Here is an 18,496-nt window from a genome sequence, read left to right on the forward strand (position 1 = left end):
TGAGGTGCAGGTCGAGACCAACATCAGCGGCGTTCCTGGGCCTAACATGGGCAGACGTTTCTACAAGTGCCCGATCGACAGCGTAACTCTTGATCTTTTGAATCCTAAACATCCATCTCATTATGTTCCAAATCCAACGCCTTATCACCCTCCCATCTTCTTCGATTTTTTTTCATTTTTGCTTCATGGCGCAGGGCCCCAACAAGTGCGGTTGGTTCAAGTGGGAGGAACCCTACGTTGGCATCCTCAGAAGGCGTCAAACATCGGCCATCCGCGCGCAACCAAGGGGAGTTCATCAAGCGGAACAGGGGGGTATGCTGGTACCACAACCGCCGCCGGCTAGGCGCCCGCAACAAAACACGGCTTGGGGAACGAACTGGATGATGATAGCTTTAATGGCAAACACCGTTGTCAACATCATCCTAACCATAGCCCTCATTGGACGCATGTGAAGAAAGCTCGGCAAAATGCGGCAGTAGCACGAAGCAGTGTATCTTTGTTTTTTATCGACTAAGTAGATCTTCTCCGACGTGTATTAACATGTATGGTTTTTCGTTTTATAAGGAATTAGGTCTTAATTTATGCTGCCATGTTTCCGAACTTTAACTAGCATCAACGCACGTGCTCTGATTGTAATTAAGCATGGCACCATCGTCCGGTCTGGTGGGCACTGTGATAGTAAATGCATTGAGAAGTCATGTCTCACTGTAAAAAGCTGTGCCACCCGAGCAATCAATCGCGCCCGAGCACACAGGTGCACCTTACGCACAACGACCTGGACACAGCTGCATTTACCACTCGCATCAGTATCGTGCACACACAGACAACTCTCGTCCTCGCTCCCATCTCTACCAGAAGCGACGGCATCTCATTAGCAGTTGGCCCGGCGATCTACTCCTTTTCCTCGGCGTAGCAATCACCGACGAAGAACGCAGGCACCGCAGGTAAGAAAGATTCCCCCGCGCCCTCTTCCTACCACCCTCTTTGTGATTTTTCTAGAGGATTTAAGCTGCGAACCCGAGCACCTGATTCTAACCTAGGAGAAATCGATCTTCAATGTCCATTCGATTTGTTTATCGGATCACCATACATTTTTTAGATTGGAGTGTTTTGATGGGACCATGTTGCTTTTTATTGTTATCATGTAGGAAGAGGATATGGAAGCCAATGTCGACCTAGAAGAGCTTGAGGCTTAGAACACAGAGTTTCGCTAGTTCAATTCAGTACAGGGACCGATTGCAGTTACATCTAGGATTTCAGTTCAGAAACTAGTTAATATATTTTCGCAGTTCAGTGATTTCAAGAGACAGCTAGTTAGAGATATTGGATTTGGAGGTGTGCTCGGGATCAAGCCGCTGCCAAAGTTGAACCTTAAATTCAGTTCCTGCTTAATGGAGAAGGTCAACCCAGACACCAAAGAGATTCTAATAGATGATGACCGCGGAATAAAGTTCTTTCCAAAGGACGTTAGCAATGTTTTTGGCATCCCTTGTGGTACAAAGAAAATATCCACTTATCCAACAGAACTGTCCAAAGCATGTGCAGAATTCAAAAAAATTGCCGAAGAGATGAGCGACAAGGGCGTGCACAGTTTGAAGGCTGCCGAAGCTATCCTGGTGAAGCATCTGGACACAGATTCACCGTCTATAGACATAGACATGTTCAAGATCACTGCTGTTATTTTTGTTGTGGGTCACATGCTTTGTCCATCATCAAAAAATGACTACACTAGCGTTGATTATTGGGAAGCACTCAGCACAACCGCAGAGATCAGTGAGTACAATTGGAGTGAATTTGTAGTTGAGCACCTGCTTTCCGCCGTACGGAAGTTGAAGTGTGATTTGCAGACTCGACACTCTACCATACACCTAATTGGATGCCATTTGTTTATTCAGGTATGGCAACGTTCATGTTGTTTACACAAATGAAGCAGCACATCTTTTTGTTCGCGTGCCCCCCCCATTGAAAATATGCTGCAATTTTTCTAGGTTTTTGTCTTGGACAATTTAGAGCTAGGATCGCTCACACGGCGCGCCACCTCGTCACCAAGGATTGCTCTTTTTGACTACGAAACCATCCGCAAGATGGTAGATTCACTAAACATCAGCCAGAGTGGCGAGCCAACATTCATATTCACCATGGTACAATCATCCTGCATGTAACAATATATCAGTCAAATGTTCTATCTTATGTTTTTTTACTTCGTTTTAAAACCTTGTCGTCCTACACATTCTGCTATACGTATTCAGGGGATGCGGATTGACGACGTCGGATACTCAAGGTGCTTCACAAACAAGCCTGTAATTCAGCAGCATGCATCCTCACCATCCGGGGCAGGCCTTGAGCAGAACAATATGTTCAAGACACCAGACACCACCTCACGACAGCACAACCCAAGATTGGTTTCTAATGCAATGGTTCGTGCTACAAGTCGGAAAGGGCCTTCAGATTTTGCCCGCCACCTCCGTGAACGCTACCCTGAACTAGTGAGCATATACACCACTTGAGTGAATTGTACATTACCAACAAAAAAGATGAAAGTTAATGTTCTTCATCATTTATTTTTTTCAGGTGTCAGACCCAATAGCAATTTTCTTAAGGGAGCACAACGCAAGGGTAATCAGGAACATGTTCGAGCTACAACAGAAATACCATGAGGAAATCACAGCCTTTGCCGACAAAATAATGCTCAAATTATCACAGCGGAACAAGTCTGACACCAATAACATCTTCGATGTAGGCCAGCCTGCCACGAACAACGATAGCAGACCTGCTGGTAAGTTTTTATGATCCACACAGCCAGAAAAATACACCATGGCTTTGAATTGCCGACTATATATAATTCCGTATACAAAAAAACCTACCAGCCTCTTTTCCTTCTCTATAGGTTGTTCACATGCGCCGCCCGCAACAATGTATGGCGGCAACCCACAACTGATTTCCAAATCTGCATCCGGTGGTGACGGTACATCTCATTTTTCGCAAAAAGAACTTTTATTTTTGAAAAAAGGCTCGCCAACACGCCAATACCTGTTGTTGAATGATTAATTTTTTTTCTGTCCCCTCTTTTTTTTTGCGTGCTGCTTGTTATAGGATGCTCTGCAACCCAGTCCACTAGTCGTTGTTCAGTTTCTGGTAAGCGTCAGTTAGCACACGTAACGACAACAGGCAGCATGGACACTGCTGGATCTGCGTCATCTGGCACCCACAATTCTGGTACGACGTGCAAGCGCCATCCATCGTTCCCTTAGTGATTTTGTTTCTACCATGTATTATTCTGAATAGACCGGCAACACCTATTTTGTGGTGGATGGGGCTGCCAATTTGCTACGTTTTGCAGGCGCGGCGGCATGGCATTGGAAAAAAACACGCATTAACCAGCCAGATTTGGAAGATGACACGGAGACAAGCCTATGCGTTGAACAAAGGACATCAGAAACAATGCCAATACCCAAGAACCAGAAGAAGGAGATACTCAACGAGCTAGCTGCTACCACACAGTTTGCAATCGATGTCATTGAACAATTGACATTGTTATACGCGGACAAGCTCCCAGTTGGGTGTGAGGGTGCAATAACATTTGGGCAGTGCCTCACCGAACGCATTGAAAAAATTAGGCTCGGTGGATCGAACATGGCACGGGACCCCTGGGCAAGTGGTTCTGTTCCACACCCACCATCGCCGACGGCTGTAGCAGCGATAAGAGACTGGTTCTCCCGCGCACCTGCATCAACTCTATCAAGGTATTGCATTTTTACTCGCATCATTTCAGAAACTTGCAGATAATTTTTCTGCCCCCCAAAGAGATACAAATATACATGTCATCAATTTTTGTTACAAATATATTGTGTGTCCGCAATAGTTTTCATCTTTCTTAATTTATTTCTTCAGGAAATGGGTCATTCATGCTTCGCCCCGTCTTCTACAGTTAGACGGCTCACAATTATATGAACAGATCATCGGGGGGTCACCAATTGAGCCACGAGCTGTGTGCCGTCATCATGATGCGTTTTGGTCAGATCGATTCCATTCTAAATTGCGGTGCAGTTGGTACGAGATGGAGAAAATTCATGGAGCCAGACATCGCCGTGAGTACCATAGCCACACAAAAAAAAATGTCCTCTTTTTTTTATGCCCGACCCATTTTTAATGGAGTGATTTTCTTGCTGCGCCACTTTACCAAAATTATTGTGTATCCATCTCTATATTTTTTGCGCTGCTAAAAAAAAACCAGACCTTTGCAGCCGCAGACATCGATCCATCCAGCATCAAGTCCATGCATTGTCAGTTCAAGCAAGATTCGATTTCATTCAAGGTTCCATCGTGCCGAATGGTTAGTTACTTTTTGCAAAGCTGAACAATCTTTTGTCCCATTTATTAGTCAGCAATTCGCTCTTCAACACATTTTCTCTTATTTTTTCAGTATTTTGTGCCCTCAATTCGTCCAGACGGTTGGTGTGTATATGCGATGGACTTCGTAAGGAAGCACATCACTGTACTAGACCCCGTAGCTGGATCATCTGGGTTCAGCAACAAGAATATCAAGGTCCACGAGCACGTTAGCAACAAAATATTGGACTGTCTGATCAAATGTGCAAAAGAGTTCTATTCGGACTGGCCTCACAAAACAGAACGATGGTCAAGGAGCTTCCGAATGATAACAGAATGTAATTTCAACAGGTGTTCCCCTGCTCATCGTTTTATTTTCTTATTTTTTAAACCACATCGTCCAACTTGTGTATCAATTTTATAGGACAAACCGTCATTGCTTAACCACCAATATCATATGCCCATTTTTAGTACATGAAATCACCCGAAAACATCATAATGTATCAATTGTCTACATGCATTACTTTCGCACCATAATTTGTTCTTTGAAAATTCTGGCGACATTTTTTTAACATCTAAGACACGCCCCATTCCATCACGTGACACACAGAAAAAAAGTGTGCACGCAACATCACACCTATAGCGTAACACTTTTAAATGTACAATTAGTTTTTCATATATTCCAACAACTTTTTTGGACCACCCTTGATTTTTTTTCCCGATCTGCGCAGCGTCGACTCCGGGATATGCTTGACATACCTTGCCAAGTTCTTCGACGGAGAAAGGCTGGTGAAACCAATGAATAAAGTAAGTCGGTTAATAAAATAAAAAACAATCCCATAGTGTTGTGTTAACGCACGAGCAAAACACACCCCGATTTGTAAATCACAGTCAATAACCAGCACACATTTTTTCTATAACAACAGGAAAATGTTGATCTTCACCGTGCAGTCTTGCTGTACGATGTTATGCGTCTAGACGCGAACCTCTCCCACCTATCAGCAAACGTGCTTGAGTTCATCAAGACATCGTTCCACCTACTCTGAAGAGAGGCCTGTGCATGGAATGCCAAACTTGCAGAACCTGTGGCTTTTTTTATATCCGTGACGTCTGTCGCACTTGAGTTTCATTTAGACACTGTAGTAAAGCCAGACTTGTCCTTTTCTATTTTTTTTATCAATTCCATATGTGTAGACATGTCTGCTTTCAAACATATAAAAGACCCGTGGAACAATGATGAAGGTTGCTCCCAAAACGCCTATTCATAAATGATTCTGTTTCTTTTATCCCAACATTCCCATGTGTATTCAGTATAGATGAAAGCCTCGAAACCTCCGAAAATCCCTAATATTTATTGAGTTTCAATATACAAAATCCATCACACCTTATCCTTTTTTCATACATATAAAAAAACTATCTTTTCTTTTTTATAGTTAGCAAATAAAATTTGTTTCTCCCGAGTTATCAAGCACTACATTTTCAGGCAGCAAAAAGAATTTAAACATTTTGGCAATGATGCCACGCAGATGCATCATATCACTTGAATGTACACATGTCAATCTTGTCGATTTTTTAATCTTGGCTAAAAAAGTTCTCCACGGAGTCCTGCCTCCAACAGTTTTTTGGGTCATTTCTAAAACTTTTGAATTTCGTTTTATCCCAAAAAAGCGCATGAGCTCCATGATAAGCTTGCATGCTTTTTCATTACCTGTTAATTTTTATACTTTCCAAGTTCGTTCTACCGAGATCACCAAACTGTAATTTTTGTACATGTGCAACAATTTTGTTGTACAGTTACAACAACGCATTTTCACTTCTGCCAGTGACAACCTGATAACACAAAAGACACTTGTCTTTTTTTTGTCAATTTGGACATGCCTTCACATAGGGGCGTGAATGGTTGTAATACTGCGAGATAGACGCTCAAAGATAACACACAACGAACCACTAGAAGCAATTTTCACACAAAACTCAGTGCATTCACGTAAATAGTATTTGAGGGCGCTATTTTGCCCCCGATTTGGTCACGCTCCTGGTTGCACAGGCGCATCAAAATACAAACACATACTTATGCCATTGTCACACTACCGAGTAATATGGGAGCAAAGTTTGCATAGTTCGAACGAAAGCAAACCAGCCACATGCGGATGACCCCAACCCTTGTTTTTGGAAGCATCACATTTCTAGCTATAAAACTAGCTAATAAGAACGCGTCACACTTCTGCAAAACAAAAATACGATGGTTGCTCATTGCCACACACTGGTTCAGTTATATGTATTGAGTCATCACCGCTCCATGAAACCTGGCGTCTCCCCCGCATTGCCGTCCATCGCCATGATGTCATAGAACAACTTCTTCCGGAGGACGACCAGCCCATCCTATGAGGTCGACCAACAAGAGAAAAGCATGAGCCATGACCAGCAAAGAATAACCGGATTCTTTTATGTTTTTTCGGTGCATACAGTAACGAATCAATCAAGAGATATACCTCATCAATCTGTTCAGCTAGGTTGGCTCCAGTGAAGTTCCTTGCATAATGGAACAAGTACACACCAGATTCATTGCTGACAAAAAATAGGTTGTTAGTCTTTGAGCACACAACCACAAACGTTCAAGCACGATCAGATATTACTTGTTTCTTGTCAGAAAAATACCCACGCCAACTTACATAGAGCAAGGGTTGTTTATGCCGATGTTGTATTCAATGTCCCACTCATCCCTGTTAATAGTAAACCCTTCAACCAGGGCAAGGCCAACCTCCCCTAATCCAGCAAGGAGTAGGTCTGCGTTAGCAGCATGCAGGCCAGCCATCACTTCCCGATCCTGAAGAGTATGGACTGGGTCCAGTATGTTCAGTATCTTGGCATGCATGTCGAAGGCATAGAGGCACCAAGCTCTCGAGTCATCAAGTAACACAGGCGCCATTATCTGTTGTTTTTTTGACATTTTTTCATAGTAGGAACCAAGAATTAGACACAAAGTGAAAAATTCAACGGCATACAGTACTGTTTTCATCGGCAAACCAAACGAATCACATTACACACTCACCATGCGGCACGTTGCCGGTGAGAACCCCACCCTACTAGGCAAGAACATTTTCACAGCAGTTTCCAGATCATAATCTCCAGGCGTCGAGAGGAACTAAACCTGCAAACACACGAAAAACACAATGAGTGCTGTTTCCACAACAAACAGCTTTACTTTTAGTTAGGATCCGGATAGAACATTCCACCTACCGCAAAGTTAGCAAGAACCATGCAACGCCACATGCCGTATCCAATGCCTTGCATCATGACCATCTCCTTCTCATTGAACATGCGAACTCCAGCATCGACAGTGTAGTAAGTCATCTCACCATCCTCACGGAAACTATCCACCATCCTCTTGCCGCTGATGACGAGATCCCAAGGCATGGCATTGATAAACCAATCCCTATTTTTCATCAATTCATGACAACAAACGTGGTCAGCAAGCCCATCGTTTTTATGGGCGAAAAGAATTTTTTTCGTTGCAAATTCTTCACCAGAATCTTTCCACTTACATGTAAAGCTCGTCGTTCCGACATTGCACTGCATTTTCAGAGAAAGATATCCAATGAATTGGTGTTGGGGCATGTGAAACTCCAAGCTGGAATGGGGACAATCCAAACGGTCCATTGTCAATGACAAATGGAGCAAGATGTGGTGGAACAGCAGGTGCCAAAACAACAGGTGCTGCAACAAAACAATGTTACACCATTAGATTTATCATACTTTATGATATGAAAGCAGGTACTATTTGAACTGTGACACATATTTTTTTAAACTCCCTATCCCTTTTTTGACTCACCAACACCATTATCGTGCGAAGCTAAATTGTCAAACACTGGTTGCGGAATTGAAACGTTCCGTCGCGGAGTGTTAATGGTACGGCGCCTTATCTGTGCTGTTGGCTCATCATTGGAAGAGATTTCATAGTGCACACCATCACCCAAGAAGTCATTAGTTTGTTCATCACTATCGCTTGAACTATCACCACCGATCGAGCTTGTTTCATCTTCAGAGCAAAAGCAAAAAAAAAAAGTTAGCGCACCTTTTATAAAGGAGAAGGACACCGCTCAATATCTCGCGTTCCAAAATAAAATTACCAGAAGATGTTGTATCACTATCATCAACAGAAGCAGACAATGGAAACAAAGTGGCAAGCGGTGTCGCCGCCTCCACGGAAGCACTTGTGTCTCCTGAACCTCCAGTCTGTGCTGCACCACTAGGTTCAACTATCCCAGCAACAGAAGAATCCACAGCTGCAAATATACATGTGTTTTACTTTGACCTCTGTGTTAACATTTTATTGCAAACACCACCCCACACACACCAAGAACATAATGATCACTAGTTTCTAAACAAAATACACGCACGGCGGTTTAAAGCAAACAATGTTTGATCATTTTATCTGCTTACCGTTTAGATCAGGTAACGGTGTCTCCACATGAACATATATTGGCGTGTTAGGTTCTACACCATCATCAACTGCTGAACATACAAAAAAAAATGCATGCAATTCAGTTTTTACCAATAATCTTCACACCCATGAACCACATCAAAAAAATAAGAAGTGTGCTAGAGATGTGAAAATGAGTCCATGCATCACTAACTTGTATGCACATCAAATCCTCCCCGATTTCCAGCTGGTTACAGGTAAACAAGCAAATCCAAAAAAAAAATCAGTAACGAAAAACATTTATTAGATAGCAGAATTAATCTGTTTTTTCAAGACATCTCACCCGGCCCAATGTTTACACGGTCGATGGTTGTCTTCTGAATTGCAGACGCCGTCCTCCTAGCTAGCGCAACCAAGGCGTCGCGACCTAACAACGAAGACAGATAGCACCTCTAGTAATGATGCACAAAAAAAATATATACATTATTTTACTACAAAAATGATTCACCCAAAAGCGATCATATTATTACCATGCCGCAAACAACATTTTTATTTTGCGAATTTTATTTACCGTCTTCTAGTACCAAAATCGCACACAAGAGCATCCTTGAGAAATTATCCAGCAATTGACCACACATATAAAAGATAATTTTGCAAAAAACTAAACTTCAAAATGTGCATAAAAAGGATGTGAAAAAAACAAATAGCCACATGATTAACCCACCTCGGTCTCCTTCAGGCAGCGACACGAAACGATCAATGGCACTCTTCCTCCAATTGGAACCATCGGTCTCAGGTCCATATGACAGGAGTTGCATTATCTCAACGACAAACTTATCAAGCATTTCTTTCATTTCATTTTGCCTCCTCTCACAACCCAGCTTCATTATTTGCCTTGTCTTATCCTCATAGATTCTTGCCAGCACTCCAGATCCTTTTCGTCTACCAGCTTAGTCCTCTCAAGATTGAGGGCCAAAGCTGCAATTGCAGCCCTGGTTATCTGAAATTCAGGATTTTTTTTTCATCATTTAGTTTCTATGTCACAATGAATACAGAGGGCGAAGAATTCTGTGCAGACAAGCAAAAATGGTTGTTTGGCATACCTTAACCTGAATGCTCTCCGACCCCACTTGGTTGTCTTCACCACCCACTCCTGTAGCGGTATCAGCACCCCCTGCATTAGCAGTAGCACCAGCAGCAAGAGGCGGCTCAACAGTGTTCTTAGCTGCAGCTGGAGGAACCATAGGCGACCCATCTGTGCTAGGAGCAATTGTTTTGTGCTCTACGTGGCTTCCATGCTTGGCTGCAATGGCGGTTGTAGCACCTACATCACAATCGACAAACTGCAACAAAAGCACATAGTGTTACACGACGAAAATCAAACTACACCCCCAAACTTTACGTGGATGGAGCTGTTGTTGAAAATCTTGGGGTGGAAGTGTTTCCTCAACATTTTTTGCATCGCCAACTTGCCGTAATCAGCAATCCTAGGCGACGGCAAGGAATCCAAGGTATCAACTCCATATTATTTGGCGTCCATAAAAAGTATCTGCATCAGACAAAAAAACCATCGAAAATAAATAAGTTAGTACATGAACAGTCATTTTGTGAACAAACAAATAACAGGCAGCTAAACCATTCATGCACCAGAGGTACTAGCAGGCATCCCGGTAGTATCATCTTGTTTGGCTCGAGCGGCAGCATATCCCTGGCAGCCACCGCGCCTTTACGCAGCACATCAACCACCAGCCTACAGACGTCAAACTCTGATATATGCGCAGGATCCTCGACGACAGGGAGAAGCTCATCCGGCACACGCGGCGTCGCCGTTTGTGGCACCAGGAAAACAGCGCCGGCATACAGTGTATAAGCTGCCAGTAACTTCTTCTCCCTAGCTGCATCCACCACACCGCTCATGGCTTCCCCTAGTATTCCTTGAACACGAGCCACAGGCACATTATTCGATCTTGGCACGCCTGTTTCCAAGAGTGCATGAACCCTAGCTAAGATTGCTGGCTTGCTAGCCGGCCTACCCAATGGGATGCGTACACCACCCTCTCGCAACCCAAGTATCGTAGCGGCAGCCCGTGTATCTACTGGTACATACAAACCATCACCCAGATCTAGGCGCATAGTGTCAGGATCGATGCGGGTGAACACCCATAGAGCACAACGCCTATCAAACTGCCCCAGGTGCCTAAGATGAAGTAATCCACCCAAACCAGTCATAGGAAGGAGATTCATGCGCTCAATGCTCCAATTACCGGTTGCACCGATGAGATCGTTTGGCGCGAAGGAGCTCTGAACATGCGTCGTCTTCTTAATCCTTGCGTCAGCCACCGCCAGACTTCGTCGACCCCCCGGACAAGGAGCATCAGTTGTCGGTGCAGAGTGCGGAACGTCCATCCCCACGCGAGCAGCTTCTCTTCTGTCCTCCAACCACACCCACCGCGAGCGTTTCCTTGTGCTAGCCATCACAAGCTGCAAGCGGAGAGCAGCAATAGGCAGAATAGATGAAAGAGAAATTAGCTTAATATAAACCACACGAGATCTTGACGAGCCAAAGCATACCATAGGAGTAAGAAGTAGAGCGGGAATGAAATCATTGCTCACCCCTGGATTATCCAAGTTTTTTCCTAGCTCAGCAACAGGCCGGCGCTCCACTGCAGATGGATTGCTAGTTTTGCAAAGGAGGGGGAACAACAGTGCTAATGCGCATGAGAACTAAATGCGAGCAAGACTCCCCGATTCACTGCCTTTTATGCACCCCCAACGGATCCCCTACAGATACTAGCCGGGGCCACCTCGTCAGCCAAAGAGAGACACCGGACGTGGTTGCCAACCAGTGTCGCGAAACATTTTTCCAACCACAAAATATTTTTTAGCAATAAATGTAGCTAGCGAGCACTTGCCTGGTCTACTACAAGCACGTCCACAAGACCCAGCCGGTCGGTAAATAATTGTTTAATTCTCGAGCAAAATCATCAAGACAAAACACAGCGACCAATTCATCTCTTTGTCTCACGCATTTACACATGTTATTACAACAACCTCCGCGTGCTCGGCAACGACAACTTTGCAAACCATCATACGCAGTTTTCTGATTTTTTATGTCGTGGTTCTGGATTTCACCTGTTAGCCAAAAAAATTATTTACGAGATCAAATGTGCGAAACACTCGAACGGTGAGAGCAAATCATGCAATTTTGACGTCGATCAACAGGCGCCTTTTTTCTGCATGGCCATGCATTAAAACAATCGGCCACACAAATTTTGGAGGCCGCTCATTTATGAACTAGGGAAGCTTAATCATAAAACCAAAGGTTCATAACATTTATTACAAGACAAAATCTAAGGTGTTGGACGGTGCTAGATGAGCACACGGGGACAACGTCTCACAAGACGTGAACATAGACAGGAAAGACGAAGCACACACTTAGTGTAGGATTACGGTCGCTCATTCGGCATGTTAAACGATCCTGGGCCTTTTGGCAGCCTTGCTACTCACTTCTTCATCGTCGCAACATGCAGCGTCAGGATCAGTAGTGGGGTTGCTTACGCGCGAGCACGCATCGTCATCGCCAGCTTCGTAGCTAGCCACTGGGTTGCTTGCCACCACGTTGACACTTGGATCGAAGTCGCCGTAGCCTTCTTCAGATTTGCCCCCTACCCGCAAACGAAAACAACGCATTAGTAACACAGCCAAGCATCGGTCGCAACACGAACCAAAAATGGTTTTCAACATATACCACAACTGGCACGTCGGCTAGGAGCTCATGACCGGCGATGATTTTTCTCGTATCCACAACGGCCCCCCCATCACCCCTGGATCAGGGTGCACCTACAGTTTTTTCATGTTTTTTGTTTCCCAGATAAGATAAGAATGTCTTGTCTACGAATTCAAAAAAAATTGAGCAATATTATAGCAAAAACTCTCTCCCACACTAACCGCCTGAGCAGCCTCGATTGCACGAGATACAACAGCCAACGCAGATGTCCCGGATTGATCCTCAGGCAGCGACATTTCTTCTGGCCCTCCGAGATGTCAAAGAACTACTTGGGAGGATATAGGAATGCTCTAATTTTTTCGAATGGTGTCTGAAGCGTTCACGTCTAGCCTCCTGAAGCTTTATGTAGACAGATACCTCGATGGCAAGCAGCATCATTTTTCCCTCCAGCCATATTTGAATCTTCTGACATCCAATACTGGCAATGGCTATTTTAAAAATTCAATATTTTTGTTAGGTATGCACTTAATGAATTAGCGGCAGCATCTCAACTTTTTTTCCTATCTGCACCGCGCGTTGCATGCCACCTTGGAATAAATACTCCTGCAACCACATCAGTGCAAATCAAGTGCTCCTCGGTCTAACTAGACTGTACTGGCAGCAAGGTCACGCGCGAGACCGCGTCGCACATGTTCGCGTGCTCGAGGAGCCACCCCGTCTGTGCAAAGTCAAATCAGCACAAAACACTGGGCTATGCACTGCGCACGCTATAGCTAGCGATGGACTGCACCATCTAGACCAAATCGATCCTCTTCAGATGCACGCACTGGGCGAATATACGTCGCAGTTGTCAGTTATTACTTAGAAAAATAGTCCTTTAAAAAAAACAAGCATCAGTTAATAACAATGCTTCGCACAAAAAAATGGAAATACATATGTTCATTTTCTTCTCACAGAAAAAAAATCAATTAATAACAATTTCTCGCACAAAACATTGGTTGATAGACGCGTCGCTGTTCTTTTATTGCACACGAGCAGGCCGAAACCGGGCATTTTTCTGAGGTCCACGGCCCAATCAAAACTGTGACTATGCATGAAGAACATACGAAACTGCAATATCCATCACACACAACTGTTGGGATAACTATGCTTATCTGTTGTACATCTCTTGTTTAATCCATTCGTTTTTAGTGTACAGAGCTGCACGCTGCAAAACAGCATTTTTGGATGCATGTTCTCGCAGCAGAGAGCAGTCTTTCTGCCCGTCGCATGCCAACATTAACTCATGCAGCAGCTTGGACACACCCAGCGCACATCGGCCCACTCGCATGTAATGTGCTGTCGGCTACGGCTTGCCACCTGTGCCAAAGTCACATCACGCGTGGCTCTTGTACAACATGTTCCGAAAATCGTAGCAAACTACAGTCACCTTCAATGTGTCTGGTTCCGTCAGCTCCCGAGCAGTTCCACGTGTGAGAGAGGCGCACTGACCAACCATCTACAAAATTTTCCATTTTTTGCCAGGCACCCATTCGCTCGCACCACCTTCGGCCATCCGAAGTACACAACACCCTCTCGCACACCAGCATCAATAATTCGTCTTGTTTTTTCTCTCGCGGTTCTAATTCTTCATCTTGCTACAAAGCTGATAATTTTTTTTTCTACGTTAGTACTCGCAACCTCCGACCTGACACGACGGCATCCGGCGATTTTTATTATAGCCGCTGCTACAAATCAGCCGGATGATTTCATCCGGTTGGGCAGCCGTTCGATCTAATCCCTCTGAGTCGTTGGATCGGTCAACGCGAACCATCACTCCCGCGTCGCCTGGGGAAAGCAGCCACACATGATTGACCATTGCAGGCCGCGTAGTGCTTCATTGCAGCATCGACAGTGTCCGGTGAGCTCCATTGCAACTCCGACCAAACTTCATTGCAGCCGATGGAGTTTCAACGCAGTACCGATGCTCCAATGAAGCTCCATTACAACTCCGACGGAGCTTCAACGCAGCACAGAAGCGTCCGTGAAAGCTTCATTGCAATTCCGATGGAGCTTCAACGTAGCAAGGCGCACCCGGCGAAGCTTTGGAACTCCGACGAGTCTTCATCGGCAGCCCGGCGTTGCTCCATTGCAGCTACGACGGTGCTTCCAATAGCTTGAAGGCAACATCACCGGGGGGAGAGGGGATCTTCTGCGCGAGATAGTCGAGATCTTCGAGCACCCCCGATCCAGAAATAAAGAGGTGGGGAGGAGGACGAGAGCGGGGCCATGGGGATAGGGGGAGGGAGCACACTTGCTCACGCGCACCCGCGACGAGGGGATGGGGGCGCGACAGAGGGAAGGAGTCCTCGCCTAGCTGCGCTGCGCTGCGATCCAAGGCGAAGCTCGAGGACACAGGGGGGGAGGTGAGGGGGACCATGGACGCGCGGCATGCGGAAGACCCGACTGATTTGCAGATAAACCAGCCGGTTGATTCTAAACGTTTTCCTTTTATTATAGTGCTAATAATTATAGTCATTTATTTTTTCGATATCATAATTTACGCGCGACTCCCCCAAAAAAATCGAAGAAGTAGTAATCAAAATGGGGAAAGCTAAAAACATTCTTTTGCACGATGAAGCAATTCATATATCTTCTTTTTATGCACGTTTCCGAGCACATATACCAATGCCCCCCTACCAAGAACTGTCGTAGTTCACTGATCATCGACGAAGACGGAACCGATTTCGGTAGAGCCCTACACGATCGTTTATCTTTTTCTTGACATAGGTTGCCACCCGGCACGGCTTCAAGGATTGGAGGCTCGTTTTCATCTGTAATCTGGAAACACGTTGATCGGACATACATTATGATAGCATCAAAAGAATTGGAGGCTCGTTTTCAAGGATTGGAGGCTCGTTTTCATGCAATCTACCGTGACTTATACCGCTCATGTTTATTTATCGTCGAAGGCGTAACTGATTCTGGTAGGCCGTTTTTCATGCTAACCCTCAGGAAACGTGAATACACAATACACTACCACGAATGATCACCATACGGCGTATAACATGCGCCCCCAGATTATCAACATACATGTATCCCACGTAAAAATAGCTTGCCACGCGAGCAGGTAACAAGGATCTGTAGTCGCACTTCATTTTTGTTATATGGAAGCACGTTGATCGGGACATAGTTTTTACAGCAACAAAAGAATCTCATCTGTAGCTCGAACCCCAATATGCGTTCATGTTTTTTGACGTGTCACCCACGAAGGGGGGACCATACTGGATGCACGATGAACATACATATATCCCAGCAACAAGAATGTCGTTTTGGAGATTGTCATCTCAAGGTATCGTACACGTGACATTTTTCATGCAATCCAACGTGACTATACTGCTCTTTTTTTTAAAACTCCATCACTCGTGTTATTTTGCTAAAACTTTTGGAATTTTTCTGGACCAAAGACACGAAAAACGTCATGCAGAATTAGATACGAAGATGATAGATCCAAAAAATACATCAGGTACTAGGAGCTCGTTCATCGGATATACATTTTCTACTTTCATCTCCAAAAAAGCGTGCCCGCGGTTGGACCATATCTCTCCAAACATGTTGGGGCGTGGGGGGGGGGGGGGGGGGGGAAGATAGCTTGCCACACACCAGGGGCAGGCAACAAGGATTGGGAGCCCGCTACAGCTCACAACCCAATTTGCTAACGTGTTTTTTGGCGTGGCATCCCCGAAGAGGTAACCCTAATGCCCGCATGATGAACATACATATATCCAGTTCGACTATAGACAACAAAAGTATTTATACACCCGCTTTGACGAGAAATGACGTTTTGGAGATTTATGTAAGGCCCTACACGAACGTTCATCATTTTTGTGAGACAGGGTGCCACCTGGGCCGGCATCAAAGGATTTGAGGCTCGTTTCATCTGCTATGTGGAAATACGTTGATCCGACATAGATTATGATAGCAGCAAAAGAATTCCAGCTGTAGCTAAGAGCATTTCCAACAGCCGCGCTATACAATCGCCGCGCCGTAAAAAAGGCAGTTTTAGCGCGCGCGCGACGCGGCGGGCAGCTCCAGCGAACGCGCAAAAACGGCGCGCGCGCCATTTTCAATTCAGCGCGCTGGATGAAACGCAATCCCGCGCCCGTTATTTGCTGTGCCGGCTGGCGCGCGTGCGACTCTTCCGCGCTCGCCACTACTCTCTCCCGCGCTCGCCACTACTCTCTCCCGCGCTCGCTCGCTCCCTCCTCCACTCTCGCGACCGCGCCGCCGCCCCCGTCCGACCGCGCCGCCGCCGCCGCTCGCGCCCCCGGCGACCGTTCAGCGCTTCCCCGGCCTATCCCCGCGCCGCCGTCGCCGCCCGCGCCCGCCGGCGACCACTCAAGCGCTTCCCCGGTCTGTCTCCGCTGCGGCCGCCGCGCCGCGCCCCCGGCGACCGTTCCAGGCGCTTCCCCGGCCTCCCCGCGCCGCCGCGCTTCCGCCCCACTCCCTCCTAGTCCGGCCGGCCCTCGCGCGCCTCCGACGTCCGAGGAACAGCGCCCGAGGGCTCGCTACCGCGCCGCGCCCGCAAGGTGTTCGACGAAACGCCTACAAGGTATGTATTGCTCCAAACTATGAATTTGGTGCATGTTTTGAATTGTAGTTTTGATAGTATAGTATTGAACATTGTAGATGAGTTCGTCGTATGATTCTTCCGAAGAAGAATTTGATATGGAAGAGGAGGAGGATCTTGCAATGATCATAGCTATGCATATCAATAAAAAACCGAAGCACGGTGGTTCGGTTATGGGTCGGGATAAAATTTGGAGAGATAGGATTGATGCCCATAACAGATTGATGAAGAACTATTTCGTGGAGAATCCCACATACCCGGAGTCGTATTTTCGTCGCCGGTTTAGGATGAGCACAGACTTGTTCAAGCGCATTGCAGAGAAACTAGCGAGCCATGACCGGTTTTTCCAGCAAAGGAGGAATGCCGCCGGAGAGCTCGGGCATAGCACCTTTCTGAAGGTGACAGCCGCTTTGCGTATGTTGGCATACGGTATCCCGGCCGATCTAGTTGATGATCACTTGGCTATGGGTGAGAGCCAAGCCATCATGTGTGTCAAGCGCTTTGCAGTGGGAATTGTGCAAGTGTTTGGCGAGGAGTATTTGAGATCTCCCACTGCTGAAGACGCCGCAAGGCTATTGGCGATGAACAAATCTCGCGGCTTTCCTGGCATGCTTGGCTCAATAGATTGCATGCATTGGAGTTGGAAGAATTGTCCAAAGGCATGGCATGGACAATTCCACGGCCAAAAAAAGGGTTCCACTATAATCCTTGAAGCGGTGGCCGATCAGGAGACTTGGATTTGGCATGCATTCTTTGGAATGCCTGGATCTTTGAATGACATCAATGTTGTCAACCGGTCACCATTGATGAATAAGATTGCGAATGGTGAGTTGCCACCGGTGCAGTTTGTAGCAAATAGCCATACGTACAACTATGGCTATTATCTAGCGGATGGCATCTATCCAAAGTGGCAAACCTTCGTGAAGCCATTGAAAAAGCCAGAAGGTAAGAAAAATCTTGATTTCCACAATGCTCAGGCGGCTGCTAGAAAAGATGTGGAGAGAGTATTTGGGATTTTGCAAGCCCAATTTGCTATTGTGAGAGGACCGGCTAGATTTTGGGATCAAAAAATGCTTTGGTACATCATGCACGCTTGTGTGATCATGCACAACATGATCATCGAGAATGAGCGTGGCCAAGATTTAGACTACTCACAGTATGAGCTCTTGGGACATCCCGTGCGAGTGCGACGGAGGGCTGAAAGGGTAGCCCGTTTTGTTGCCTCCTATCATGCCATTCGGCGTCCCGCAACGCACAATGATCTTCAGAAGGATCTGATTGAAGAGTGGTGGGCATGGCATGGACGACAAAGAGCATGATTTGATTGCATTATTTGTATTGTATTTGTTCATGAACTATTGGTTGTGTTTATTGTATTTGTTGTACTGAACGATAAACTATTTGTTTGAGT

General features: G+C 45.7%; 3 protein-coding genes across 4 annotated transcripts; 2 read left to right on the forward strand and 1 right to left on the reverse strand.

Annotated features, from left to right (window-relative positions):
- The first annotated feature begins 766 nt into the window (after positions 1–766).
- LOC123440611 lies at positions 767–3,811 on the forward strand. Its single transcript, XM_045117175.1, has 8 exons — positions 767–944; positions 1,149–1,895; positions 1,989–2,141; positions 2,250–2,486; positions 2,572–2,776; positions 2,888–2,965; positions 3,094–3,216; positions 3,341–3,811. Exons 2-8 carry the CDS (start codon positions 1,392–1,394, stop codon positions 3,784–3,786), a joined length of 1,746 nt encoding a protein of 581 aa, XP_044973110.1. The 5' UTR covers positions 767–944; positions 1,149–1,391; the 3' UTR covers positions 3,787–3,811.
- Positions 3,812–3,895: 84 nt separating this feature from the next.
- On the forward strand, positions 3,896–5,618 carry LOC123440612. Of its 2 annotated transcripts, none has more exons than XM_045117176.1 (5): positions 3,896–4,088; positions 4,235–4,333; positions 4,424–4,680; positions 5,061–5,136; positions 5,256–5,618. In XM_045117176.1, exons 1-5 carry the CDS (start codon positions 3,948–3,950, stop codon positions 5,373–5,375), a joined length of 693 nt encoding a protein of 230 aa, XP_044973111.1. In that variant the 5' UTR covers positions 3,896–3,947; the 3' UTR covers positions 5,376–5,618. The 2 variants fall into 2 exon arrangements, with proteins under 2 accessions (XP_044973111.1, XP_044973112.1); XM_045117177.1 differs by having other exon boundaries at positions 4,245–4,333.
- An 844-nt stretch (positions 5,619–6,462) lies between these two features.
- Positions 6,463–8,327, reverse strand: LOC123440613. Its single transcript, XM_045117178.1, has 7 exons — positions 8,159–8,327; positions 7,872–8,043; positions 7,567–7,762; positions 7,379–7,477; positions 6,999–7,258; positions 6,819–6,894; positions 6,463–6,708 (listed from the first exon to the last, which is right to left on the reverse strand). Exons 4-7 carry the CDS (start codon positions 7,424–7,426, stop codon positions 6,616–6,618), a joined length of 477 nt encoding a protein of 158 aa, XP_044973113.1. The 5' UTR covers positions 7,427–7,477; positions 7,567–7,762; positions 7,872–8,043; positions 8,159–8,327; the 3' UTR covers positions 6,463–6,615.
- Positions 8,328–18,496: the final 10,169 nt, after the last annotated feature.

This window comes from Hordeum vulgare, chromosome 3H (assembly GCF_904849725.1).
Source record: "Hordeum vulgare subsp. vulgare chromosome 3H, MorexV3_pseudomolecules_assembly, whole genome shotgun sequence".
Classification (NCBI taxonomy): Eukaryota; Viridiplantae; Streptophyta; class Magnoliopsida; order Poales; family Poaceae; genus Hordeum; species Hordeum vulgare.

What these genes read in the sequence shown, in the direction of transcription:
- LOC123440611 (XM_045117175.1), top strand. Translation starts at nt 1,392, where the DNA reads ATGGAGAAGGTCAACCCAGACACCAAAGAGATTCTAATAGATGATGAC. An exon ending in CAACATTCATATTCACCATG is followed by an intron (nt 2,142 to 2,249) that starts GTACAATCATCC and finishes ATACGTATTCAG; the next exon opens with GGGATGCGGATTGACGACGT. An exon ending in ATCTGCATCCGGTGGTGACG is followed by an intron (nt 2,966 to 3,093) that starts GTACATCTCATT and finishes TGCTTGTTATAG; the next exon opens with GATGCTCTGCAACCCAGTCC.
- LOC123440612 (XM_045117176.1), top strand. Translation starts at nt 3,948, where the DNA reads ATGAACAGATCATCGGGGGGTCACCAATTGAGCCACGAGCTGTGTGCC. An exon ending in AGGTTCCATCGTGCCGAATG is followed by an intron (nt 4,334 to 4,423) that starts GTTAGTTACTTT and finishes TTATTTTTTCAG; the next exon opens with TATTTTGTGCCCTCAATTCG. An exon ending in ACAGAATGTAATTTCAACAG is followed by an intron (nt 4,681 to 5,060) that starts GTGTTCCCCTGC and finishes CGATCTGCGCAG; the next exon opens with CGTCGACTCCGGGATATGCT.
- LOC123440613 (XM_045117178.1), bottom strand. Translation starts at nt 7,426, where the DNA reads ATGTTCTTGCCTAGTAGGGTGGGGTTCTCACCGGCAACGTGCCGCATG. An exon ending in CACCGGCAACGTGCCGCATG is followed by an intron (nt 7,259 to 7,378) that starts GTGAGTGTGTAA and finishes AAAAAACAACAG; the next exon opens with ATAATGGCGCCTGTGTTACT. An exon ending in TAGCTGAACAGATTGATGAG is followed by an intron (nt 6,709 to 6,818) that starts GTATATCTCTTG and finishes TCGACCTCATAG; the next exon opens with GATGGGCTGGTCGTCCTCCG.